This window comes from Carcharodon carcharias, chromosome 4 (genome assembly GCF_017639515.1).
Source record: "Carcharodon carcharias isolate sCarCar2 chromosome 4, sCarCar2.pri, whole genome shotgun sequence".
NCBI lineage: Eukaryota > Metazoa > Chordata > Chondrichthyes > Lamniformes > Lamnidae > Carcharodon > Carcharodon carcharias.
The window spans coordinates 159,833,060-159,846,001 of NC_054470.1; the positions used below are offsets into that span (position 1 = coordinate 159,833,060).

Genomic DNA, 12,942 nt, shown 5'->3' on the forward strand with positions numbered 1-12,942 from the left:
CGCAAAAGATGTAACATCTGCCCCTTCACTTCCTCTCTCCTCACCGTCCAAGGGCCCAAACACTCCTTTCAAGTGAAGCAGCATTTCACTTGCATTTCCCCCAACTTAGTCTACTGCATTCGTTGATCCCAATGTGGTCTCCTCTACATTGGAGAGACCAAACATAAACTGGGCTACCGCTTTGCAGAACACCTGCGGTCTGTCCGCAAAAATGACCCAAACCTCCCTGTCGCTTGCCATTTTAACACTCCACCCTACTCTCTTGCCCACGTGTCTATCCTTGGCTTGCTGCATTGTTCCAGTGAAACCCAACGCAAACTGGAGGAACAGCACCTCATCTCCTGATTAGGCACTTTACAGCCTTCCGGACTGAATACTGAATTCAACAACTTTAGGTCCTGAACTCCCTCCTCCATCCCCACCCCCTTTCTGTTTCTTCCCCCTTCCTTTTGTTTTTTCCAATAATTTATATAGATTTTTCTTTTCCCACCTATTTCCATTATTTTTAAATCTTTTATGCCCCCCCCCCCCAGAGCTATACCTTGAATGCCCTACCATCCATTCTTAATTAGCACATTCGTTTAGATAATATCACCAACTTCAACACCTGTGTTCTTTTGTCTGTGACATCTTTTGATTATCTGCTCCTATCACTGCTTGCTTGTCCCTACAACCACACCACCCCCCTCCACTTCTCCCCCACCCCCCACCTTAAGCCAGCTTATATTTCACCCCTCTCATTGTAAAGAATAATCAGTTCTGTTGAAGCGTCATGAGGACTCGAAACGTCAACTCTTTTCTTCTCCGCCGATGCTGCCGGACCTGCTGAGTTTTTCCAGGTAATTCTGTTTTTGTTTTGCATAAAATCCAACCTATTAACTCTTTCATAACCGAGGGCTGTCACCAAGCACTTTACAGTCACTGAGGTGCTTTTAAGTGTAGTCCCTGTTGGAATTAAGGAAAACAATAAGGAAAGAAATCGTGCTTTTATATTCTATTCTTTTAGGAAAATAATATGGGCTGGTTAAGTGGGAAAGGCGCGTTCCCTTTAAGAAAGACACGTCAAACACCAACCTAAACAATCAGCCCTGCCTCAGGAAGCGCCCAAATCTACCAGAGGATCTGACTCAACAAACAATCAAGCAGAGCTCGTTTGTTAAAGTTTCCAAGCCGAAGTCACTGATCTCACTGTGGAAGAGGCTCTGAGGGAGGTGGTTATAACTAACCTGAGCCGGAGCCGGGTTGTGGAGTGAATCCACTCGGAATGACCTGGAAAGTTCAGCTTGTGTTGTGGGTCGCGCTGCTCCCCGCGATCTCAACTCTCGAAGACGGTAAGAAATCGGTCTGGGGAGGAGGGGAGCGGGGAGGGGAAAAGGGACCAGAGGAGCGCCTGAGGCTGAGCTGGGGCATATCTGGCCTTTCACCACAGTTTGAAGCCAGGGTCGACAGAGCAGCAGCAGTTCAGATACAGTCTCCACAGGATTCACTGCAGCTACCTGACCTCAGCTGGCAACAGTGTTGGAACTTAATATGCCGCGCTTTACATTTTCTGCACTAGTTCACAAGTAACAAATTGGAAGTGACAGTTTATCCCAATATCATAAACCCATTTTTATTGAGAAAATCCAGAGGAACGGGACTTTCTCATTGGCTTTTCCTCACGGACCATAGCGCATATTCGTATTCCATTTTAAACTTATGAAGATTCACTTAAGTTTTTCCTCGTATAGCGTTACCTTTTTTCATCTGTTCACTTGTAAAACAGTTTGCAGGACTAACCATACAGTTGACAAAAGGTAAGCATGAGAATTTACAAATTCAAACTGGGGGGCAGTCAAATCTTTTAACAATTACCAATCGTCCTTCAACGATATATTATCACATTAGTCCTAGGATGAATTCCTGAAAACACCGGGGGATCAAATACTGCAGTGCAGTCACAGGGGACTACAGGGGAATTGCTGGAAGGAACCCAGCAGCTACCAAACAAAATGGACGCAAGTGATTGGCATCTTTTATAAGGATAAGGTGAAACCACATCGACTGAAAATGGTGACTGTTGTGGAGTGGGGAAATCAAACCAGGATGGATTCCTGGTACCCCGCCGGGGTAACATACCCTAATGTTTTGCCAATTTATGTTCAAAGGCAATAACTACCTCATGATGTCTTAGATCTTTCAGTAACTTTGTTTTTTCCAGATGCACAGTGACAGCACAGCAGTCCAGAACTGAGTCCCTGAACTGGTGTTAGAACTTGGACTGTCTATCACCTTTACTTGTAGTTAAAGACTTTATGAGAGTTTCCATAGCTAGACCAATTTTTAACGAACAAAGACAATTCTCTATTCTCTGCTGTGCCTGGTTAACACAGTTTAAGTCTATCAATTAATCTTAAATTGTAACTCATTATTGGACAGTTCATAGAATGGGCTGACCAATTTTAAAAGTCTGAGTTTGGCAATCAATCAAATATAAGGCATTGTCTTTTAGGGGGATATTGGCATACAGATCCTTAGGTTAAGATTGTCCTATTTCATTCACCGCCAGAATAGGAAGTAAATCATAATTCTATTTACGTATGACTATCAAAGCCACTCCTCATCTTCATGTCAATACATGAATTATGTTTTGGTATTGATTATTCACCATGTAGAAGTTTTCTGTTGACGATTGCCATGGCTTTTTGCAGAGTTGTATGCACATACAAGTTTCATTAGTGGCTGGCAAGAAACTATTCAGTAAAGCATTAAATATACTACTTTCTAAGAAGACATAATTTGGGCATAGTCAAGGTCCTTGAAAGGAAAAGATAGGGCAAACATATCCAGAGCTCGCTGGATGACAAAGGAGATAGAAATTAAGATGAAGAAAAGTGTGTTTATGACAGATGTCAGGTAGAATTTACAGTTGAGAACTAGGCTGAATATAGAAGGTTCAGAGGGGAGGTAAAAAGAAGCAAATAAGAGAAACAAAGAGGGAGTATGAAAAGAGACTGGCTGCTAACATAAAAGGGAATCCCAAAGTCATACAGGCATATAAGTAGTAAAAAGGTGATAAAAGGAGGAGTAGGGATGATGAGGGGCCAGAAAGGGAAGTTACACATTGGGGAAGAGGGCATTGCAGAGGTATTAAATGAAAACTTTGCACCTGTCTTTACCAAGGAAGAAGATGTTACCCAGGCCATGGTAAAAGAGGAAGTAATTCAGACACTCAAATAGTTTAAAATTGAAAAGAAGCTGTTATTGGATAGGTTATCTGAATTTAAAGTTGATAAGCACCCAGACTGGATGACATGAACCCAAGAAATCTGCGAGAAGTGAGTGTAGACATTTTGAAAGCACTGGCAATAATTTTTCAGTCTTCCTTAGACTCGGGTAGTGCCAAAGGACCGGAGAATTGCAAATGTTACACACTTGTTCGAAAAAGTGTGTAAAGATAACCCCAGCAACTACAGGGCTGACAGTTTAACTTCAGTGTTGGGGGAACATTTAGAAACAATAATTCGGGACAAAGTTAATAGTCACATGGACAAATGTGGCTTAATTAACGAAAGACAGAATGGATTTAAGGGAAAATCATGTTTAGCTAACTGGCTGGAGTCTTTTGAAGAGATAATAGAGAAATTGATGAGGCTAATGTGGTGTACGTGAACTTCCAAAAGGCATTTGATACGGTGCCACACAACAGACTTGTGAGCAAAGTTATAGCTCATGGAATAAAAGAGACAGTAACAACATGGATACGGAATTGGCTGAGTGACAGGAAACAGAGTAATGGTTAATGGATGTTTTTCAGGCTGGAGGAAGGTTTAGAGTGGCATTCCCCAGGGGTTATTGTTGGGACCCTTGCTTTTCTTGATATATATTAGTGACCTAGACATTGGTGTACAGGGCACAATTTCAAAGATGGCAGGTGATACAAAACTCAGAAGCATTGTGAACTGTGAGGAGGATAATGTAGAAATTCAAAAGAACACAGACTAGTTGGTGGCTCGGGCAGACAGGTGGCAGATGAACTTCATTGCAGAGAAATGTGAAGTAATTCATTTAGGTAGAAAGAACATGGAAAGGCAGTAAAAAATAGGCAGTACAACTCTTAAGGCATTTGCAGAAGCAGAGGAACCTGGATGTATATGTGCATAAGTCATTGAAGGTGGCAGGACAGGTTGAGAAGTTGGTTAATAAAGCATACACTATCCTGGGTTTTATTAATAGGGACATAGAGTACAAGAGCAAGGAGGTTATGTTGATATGCTACTAGTTCAGCCTCAGCTGGATTGTGTCGAATTCTGGGTGCCAAACTCTAGGAAGGGTGTGAAGGCATTGGAGAGAGTGCAGAAAAGATTCATGAGAATGATCCCAAGGATGAGGAACTTCGGTTATGAAGATAGATTGGATAATTTAGGACTGTCTTCCTCAGAGAAAAGAAGGTTGAGGGGAGATTTGATAGAGGTATTCAAAATAATAAGGGGTCTGGACAGAATACGTAGGGAGAAACTGTTCCCACTCATGAAAGGATCAAGAACGAGAGAGCACAGACTTAAAGTAATTAGTAAAAGAAGCAATAGTGATATGAAGAAAAACTTTTTCAGTGGTTAGGGTCTGGAATGCTCTGCCTGAGAGTGTGGTGGAAGTAGGTTCAAAGGGAAGCCTTGAAAAGAGAATTAGACTGTTACTTGAAAAGAAAGAATGTGCAGGGTTATGTGGAGAAGGTGGAAGAATGGCACTAAGTGAGTTCATTCAGAGAGCAGCTGCAGACACGATTGTCCAATTAGACTTCTGTGCCATAGCAGTTCTGTTAATCTGAGGTGAAAGGAAGGAAGGAGCTGAAAAGACACCTAGAAATAAATAGTGTCTTAATTGGATTAAAGGCAGCTGGTCTAGAGTCTTTGATTTATAGAAAGAAGTAGGTTTGAAATGGTAATTAGATAAACATGGGGAAGTTTAGAAACATAGATGTCAACATAGGTAAAAATTTGCATTTTTAAGTAAAGCATTCAAAAGAATGGGTGAAACCTTCACGTAGCTAGAAGACGCCAAGCAATGTGTTTATTTTTTTCAGCTTGCTAATAAAATTGTTGGAATCAAAGGATGTTATTGTTATGAGGTAAAATTAAAAACCTAGTAACACAATGGAAAATTTACATTCAAAGAGGAAGATATGTACTAAGGAGAAAGGAGATTGTGTGTAAGGCAGAGGCATTTTAAGATCTATCAAGTGTGAAAAGCCTCTAGCCTGTAAACTTTTAGTCTATCTGCAAGCACCCAGTGCTGAAAGAAACAAATTTTGAATGTGACTGTCTAGGGTGTGCTCTCTACCAGTTATCTCTTTAATTCTATGAGTTTTATTGTTGCCTTAACAGTGGTGTAACTTGGAGTCAGATTAATTAGTGGATTTTTGTAGTTATTATAGTAGTAATTTTGTAGACATATGTATGCTTACAATTTCTCTTGTATTAATAAATGTTTAATTTAGTTTTATAAAAAAACCTTTTGAGACTCAGTCTTATTCAAAGTTTGCATCTCAAAACGTACAAATTGCAAAAATGGGTTATGACAGTTGTTTCAAGTTTCCCTCTGGGATTTGAGCAACTCAGCTTTTACCATCAGCTGTGTCATAATACCTGGATAGAGCCAGGAATTCACCAAGCTTCTTCAACAGCACCTTCCAAACACATGACCACTACCATCTAGAAGGACAAGTGCAGCAAATAGGTGGGAACACCACCACCTGCAAGTTCCCCTTCAAGTCACTCACCATCCTGACCTGGAAATATATCACCGTTCCTTCACTGTCGCTGGGTCAATATTCTGGAAATCCCTTCCTAACAGCAACTGTGGGTTTACCTACACCACATGGACTGCAGCGGTTCAAGAAGACAGCTCACCACCACCTTTTCAAGGGCAACTAGCGATGGGCAATAAATTCTGGCCCAGCCAGCGAAGCCCACATCTTATGAATGAATTTTTTAAAAAATTTGCAACAGCAATCAGAAATGAGAGAATTTCTCTGTCCACCTTCTTGGTGGTGTAGATGAAGGATAAACATTGCTCCGGACTGAAAAAACTTCCCTATTCTTTTGAATAGTTCCATATAATCTTTCCTGCCTATCTAAACAGGCAGTTGGAGCCTTAGTTTAACATCTAATCCAAAAGACTGCACCTCCAACAGTGCAGCATTCCCTTAATATTGCATTAGCACGCCAGTCTATATGATATGCTTACATTTCTGGACTGAAGCTTGAACCCATGAACTTTTTTCTGACTCAGAGTTGACCTATTGACTTAATGCTTGCCATTGACTAAGCTGCCTATAATATGTTCCTGTAGTCACACAAGAGGTTGTGACACAAGATTAGGGCTCATGGGACTGGTGAAATATGTTATGGATTGAAGATTAGTTGGTGAATAGAAAGTGGAGAGTAGGAATAGATGGCTTATTTTCAGGATGGCAGTGTGGAAACTTGCAAAGCACCACAAGGATTAATGCTTAAGCTTCAGCTATTTACAATTTATATCAATATTAGATGAGGGGGCTGAGTGTCATACACCCAAGTTTGTTGATGGTAAAATCTACGTGGGAAAATAAGTTGTGGGGAACGTGCAAAGAGACTGCGACGCCGTGAAATGGTTGAGCAAGAAGGTGGCAGAAGGAGCGTAAAGTGGGAAAGTGTGAAATTATCTACTTTAGTAGGAAGAATTGAAAAGCAGAATGTTTTTAAAAAGTTGAGACTAGTAAACGTTGGTATTCAGAGGGACTTAGAGTTCTTGTACACGAATCACAGAAAGTTAACATGCAGGTACAGCAAGCAATTAAGAAGGCAAATTTCATGTGAGTCTTTATTGCAAAGAGGTTGCAGCATAAGAGTAAGGAGGTCTTGCTGCAGTTATACAGGGTTTTGGTGATACAATACCTGGAGTACTGTGTACGGTTTTGGTTTCCTTACTTAAGGAAGGATATACTTGCTTTAGATGGAGTGCCACAAAGAGTTACAAAATAAGAGACTGTCCTCCGATGAGCGAGTCAGTAGAGGGACTTGTATTATTTGGAGTTTAGAAGAATGAGAGGTGAGTTCATTGAAATGTATAAAATTCTTAGAAGGCTTGGCAGGTTAGATGCTGAGGGGTTGTTTCCCCTGGCTGGTGAGTCTAGAACTTGTGGATATAGTCTCAGGATAAGAGATTGGCCATTTAGGACTGAAAAGAGGAAGTGTGTTTTCATGCAGAAGGTGGTGCATCTATGGAAGTCCTTATCCCAGAGGTATGTAGATGTTCAGACAGTGAATATCACTGACTGAGAACGATAGATTTTGAGGCAGTAAGGAAATCAGGGGATGTGGGAATAGGGCAAAAAGTAAACCCAATGTAAAAGATCATTCATGATCTTATTGAATTGGAGCACAGGCTTACGGTGATGTATTGCCTTCTACTCATTGCTTCTGTTTATGACATTGAGTGATAAGAAAATATTAACTACACATTTGATTTATCTTTCAGATACGAAACTAAATTGTCAAGGCAGTTTTACACCCAAAACCTTTGCTGGTAAACGTATTCAATGCAACGATAATGTGAATGGGCATAACTCACAGCAGAACATAACTGGAACTTCATCAAGACATGGATTTAATACATCTTCACAACCTTCAACCTTTAAGCGTTTGGCGGTTGAAGTTTCTGAGTCAGTGAAATATTACCTAATGAATTTCTGGACAACTTTAGTGATTCCTTTTGTTTACACCTTTGTTTTAATTACAAGCTTGCCTCTAAACCTTCTGGCAATCTTAATATTCCTCTTTAAAATGCAATTGACAAAACCAGCTGTAATTTACATGATGAATTTGGCAGCAGCAGATTTGTTATTTGTGCTGATGCTGCCTCTGAAAATCGCTTACCATTTTTCTGGTAATAACTGGGGATTTGGCTCTTTCCTGTGCCGGTTAGTTACTGGTGGTTTTTATGCTTATATGTACTGTTCAGTGCTATTGATGATGTGCATAAGTATTGACCGATTTCTCGCTGTGGTTTATCCTATACGATCTGCCTCCTGGAGGACCCGGGGCCGTGCCATTGTACTTTGCCTTGTCGTTTGGCTTGCAGCTATTGGTGGTGCTGCACCACTTCTCCTTACTGAACAAACGGTGTATGTTACTGAGCTGAACGTTACAACCTGCCATGATGTGTTACCTCTCTCTACACTACAAAACTATTCCAGCTACTATTTTCCCACTTTGTGTTTTCTGCTCTTTGTAATTCCCCTGCTTGTGACCTCAGTCTGCTACATATGTATTATCTCAACTCTCTGTTCTGCAAACGAGACAAAGCAGTGTGGAAAGAGACGTGCATCATTTCTGGTTATAATTGTGTTTTCTGTGTTTATTATTTGTTTTGCACCAACTAACATTATTTTGCTCATACATTATCTTCATTTTTATTATGCAGCAAGTGACTCTCTCTATTTTGCTTACATGCTTTGTGTGTGCATAGGCAGTTTGAGCTGTTGCCTTGACCCTTTGTTTTATTATTATGTCTCATCAGTCTTCAAGAGTAAGTTGCAAAATCTTCTTTATCCTAGGGAAGTGGCTGGTCGTCAAATAAAAGAAGTGAATAAGAAATTAGAAACTTTAACTCCCATTCATTACATCTACAGAAAGTTGTTGATCACATGATGTATAGGTCCTAAGGGGCTTTTTTTTTGATAATGTTACAAAGGACAACAGACATGGCTGCCTCAGGGATAGCATCAGCCAGCTAGCAAAGATCGAATTAGTTTGTATTATTCTTTATACTCTGAACAAAACATACCTCTCATCAAACCTTAGTCTTAGTTTTGCAGTTCTTCTAAAAAAAACTTCTGTGCTTTAACCCTGACAAGTTTGGGTTTCATCTGTGTATTGTAAGTTCAGACCACAGTATTAATAGTAATTCAAATGCTGGTGTTAGGTATTTTAACCGTTGAACTGCAAGTGTGCCATAAGTGGTATCCTACAGACTGGACCAGATTAAATTGCTGTCTGAGAACAGAAGGAAGTACAACCACAGTCTAGTTTCCCAATAATACTGCTTTAAAATCTCTGGTCAAATAATTTCCATTCTGTTGCATTTCCTTCATCCCCCTTCCTTTTAGGTTTGAGATCATACCAGTCATAATTCGCATGTCAATTTCATAAGCTGTAAAATAACTGATCTTAAATACTGATGAGAATGAACCCTTTGTTTTATTGTCATCAACTGTGGACTCGGCTATTCAATCAAACTTATCCGTTACTGTATTTACTCGGCCAACTTCGAACACCTTTGCATCTGCAGTAGAGCCCATCAAGTGTCATTTAAAAGGCTCTCCATGTAAAATATAAAACAGATACGGCTCGTCAGAGAAGTGTGTGGTACAAGTGCCACAAAGCCTGATAATGCAAAACCAAACACAAGAATTCTGTTGCACCAAAACCTTCCACAGCTGATGAAAAGAGAAAAATTACACTTCTACTGTAATGAGAAACTACACTTCTGGAGTTAAGAGTGATTTGGAGAGGAAGGAGAAATTTGTATTTTATGTCTTGTTTGCATTTCTTGATATTTTCACATACTGTTAAAAGGTAACAATAAAACACTTTGTCTCAATAATATAGTTAAAATTTGACCAGTACCTCTGATACTGCAAAATGTGTGAGATTTGTTCTGATGAAAGATCATCAGCCTGAAATGTTTGCTCTTTTTCTCTTCAAAAAATTTCCTTGACCTGCTCAGTATTTCCAGCATTTTTATGTCCACAGTATTTTGCTTTTCTTTTTGTGATTTGTTGAGACATAACACTTGACCATATTAACAGATGTAGTTCATAAAATGAAAATATTAAATAAATCCATGTTTAAGCTAATTCCAAGTTGGAAATGTAACCATGTTTGTTTATTTACATAAGATGTAAAATTGTTCCAGATGAATTTCTGCACTGTTAAATCTACAGTATATTTGGTTAAATAAATGATAATTTCTAAAACAAGAGACATGCTATTGAAGCTTTTTGTCTTGCACTCATCAGGACGGCTATGCAAGATAAACCAACAATAAATGAGAATGATAATTTATACTGCATGAGAAGAGAGTGTTGATTAGTTGGGAAGTGGACTCTGATTGGTTGAGGTATTGCCGCAGAGAATTCAGCCAAGAACAGTTACTGCTAAGCTTTTGTTTCAAATTCAATCCAGGCAGGTTGATTCTGATTGATCATGGCATTGCCATGATGAGTGAACCAGGCAATGGTGGTTCCCCAAGCTTTTTGTTTAGGTGGAAAAGGCATAATGTGTAGTCATGCTCCTTCTGTCTGCAAAGGACAGGACCCTGTGTATGAATACATATAGCTTCTCGCATGCATAAGTGAGCACACTGTGAGCCTAACTGATAATCTTAAATTGGTTTTCAGTATAACTTTTGGCACAATCAGGATTGTTTAGTACGTGTTGTCCAATCACTTCCTAACCTTCTAGCCTTGCATATATCCAATATATAGATAATGTTTGCTATATTTGAATTTGCAGCTGCATGTAAGAACTAGCTGCAGATTCAAATATAGCAAACATATTACCCAGGTATTGGAAATATGCAAGGGGGAGGAGGTGATTAGACAATACTTACTAAACAATCTTGATTCTTAATGGGTTTCATCTTGCACTCAAACTCACCTTTGAAATGGAGCAGGCAAACGAGCTCCCTTTCCTCGAAGTGCTAGTTGAGAAATCTGCTAAAGGGTTCTCTACTAATGTCTGCCACAAGCTTACCTTCACTGGTCAATATACATGTTGGGATTCCTACAGTTTTATGTGCTTTCAGATTGGCCTATCGGCAGCCTCATAAATAGGGCCTGAGCCATTTGTTCACCATGCAAGCTTGATACTGAAATAGCGTGCATCAAAGGTTAATGACTACCCTGATCAGATCATTGCTCATTGTATATTATGCAAACTCACGGATGGGTCTAAGGCCACTTTTTTTTATTCATTCATGGATTATGGGCATTGCTGGCTAGGTCAGCATTTATTGCCCATTCCTAATTGCCCTTGAGAAGATGGTGGTGCACTACCTTATTGAACCACTAGTCCCTGAAAAGTGCCCAGTCTACCTCAGATTACCCTGGAAGGGCAAGGTATCTCAAAAATTTGAGCAACAGGTGTTACTATGATGTAGCGAGATGAGTGGTATTCGCCACTAACAGGACACTGCCTTTCACACAATAATGTGCTGAATAAATTTCAGTGCCAGTGTGATGCCAGGTATGTAGGCCATACATCCCAACTACCTGCAGATTTTATCAAATAACTCATCCCTTCGGCTGTTCACAACAGACGAAGTACTGACCATACTCAAGCAGCCCGTGCTTGCAAAACTCAAAACATGGTGTCCAACATTAGATGTGATTCCACGATTGGACAGCACTTGATAAACAATCCTGATTATGCTAAGAATTACACAAAAGCAATTTAAGCAGTCGGGCTTGCAGTTTGGCTCACTTATGCAAAACCCTGTCCTTTGCAGGCAGAAGGAGCATGTCCATGTATTACACCTTCTCCAACTAAACAAAAGCTTGCAGGCCGTCATTGTTTGGTTCATTCCTCATAGCAATGCATTGGCCAATCAGAGTCGGCCTGTCTGGTTTGAATTTGAAACAAAAGCTTGGCAGTTAATAGTTAACTGTTCTCTGCTACATTCTCCATGGCAATGCCTCTACCAATCAGAGTCCACTTGCCAACCAATCAACACTATCATGCATTAGAAATTGTTGTTCCCTTTACTGTTGGTTTATCTTGCATAGCTATCCTGATGAGTGTAAGATAAAAAGTTTCAATAGCATGTCTCCTTTTTCAGCTATATTTGTGATAAATGATAAATATTTTTTACAACAGTGTAAAGATTTCATAAGTACTTTAGTGCCTGCAAAGTCCTTTGTCATGTATTGAGATCATGAAGACACTTTGCAAATATAAGTTCATTAATCATGAATAAACTTAAAAGGATACAAGGATATGCTCTACACCCATGTCTCATTTACAATTAAAGAAAATATGGGAAGTATCATCTTGAGGATGATATTGTGATGACTGGGACTTATAACTACTGTTCAATGTTCGCTGAATATTTCAGGAGAATAGGAATACAGATTCTCTAGCTGAACAAATTTTGGTTGGTGAAGCATCCAGCAAACAAGAAGAGGAACTGGGAGTTTCCTTTATGAGAAATAGACTTAAAAATCCAGACTTAGAGAAAAGGCTGCTGTTTGCACACGTGGGTGTTTACAAGATTATATTTTACATACAAGATCTACCAGCAGACATTCCTTGGATCAAGGAATGGGAACACAAGAAGTCACTAACGAGTTCCTTGTGATAAATCCCACCTGTCAAATGGCAGGCACAGCAAGAGTAGTCCTTGCTAAACAAGTTCAAGATGGGCCAGGTACCCTGTGCAGCCATCCACCAATGCTGGGGCCTCAGTACAAACACCTTATGCACTTGTGCGAGACACAAACATTACTGAGGAATGTCCCCTTTATAGACTAAGTGGCGGACTAATCACTTTAAACTCAGCAAATGCGGAGGCTATTGCATTCAGGGAATTGCATTCGCTAAATAATAATGTTACATTAGGAGATTGTCAGCTTTAGTACCTCTGAATAGGCTCCAAATAAGGGCCAGTTCTTGTGATTCTCTTGGCATGATACTAATTTGGATGTGGTTGGAAATGGAATCTGGATTTCAGAGAATTCAGACTCCTTTTGATGTATAAAGAGGTCAAAGCTTTACTTTGAATGAACAAGGTTATTTCAGACAGTGTGGGAAAACAGCTGCAGGGTTGAAATTAAACATGTTGAGTTTTTGCAATTAAATCACAGATGATTATGGTTTCTTTTCAAAGAAGCTTAGAATGGTTACAGCATAAAGGACATTTGAC

General features: G+C 39.7%; 1 protein-coding gene across 1 annotated transcript; it reads left to right on the forward strand.

The window, feature by feature from the left end:
* Positions 1-1,021: 1,021 nt before the first annotated feature.
* Positions 1,022-10,000, forward strand: LOC121276974 (proteinase-activated receptor 1-like). The gene is made up of 2 exons (XM_041185734.1): positions 1,022-1,331; positions 7,498-10,000. Exons 1-2 carry the CDS (start codon positions 1,265-1,267, stop codon positions 8,667-8,669), a joined length of 1,239 nt encoding a protein of 412 aa, XP_041041668.1. The 5' UTR covers positions 1,022-1,264; the 3' UTR covers positions 8,670-10,000.
* The last annotated feature ends 2,942 nt before the right edge of the window (positions 10,001-12,942 follow it).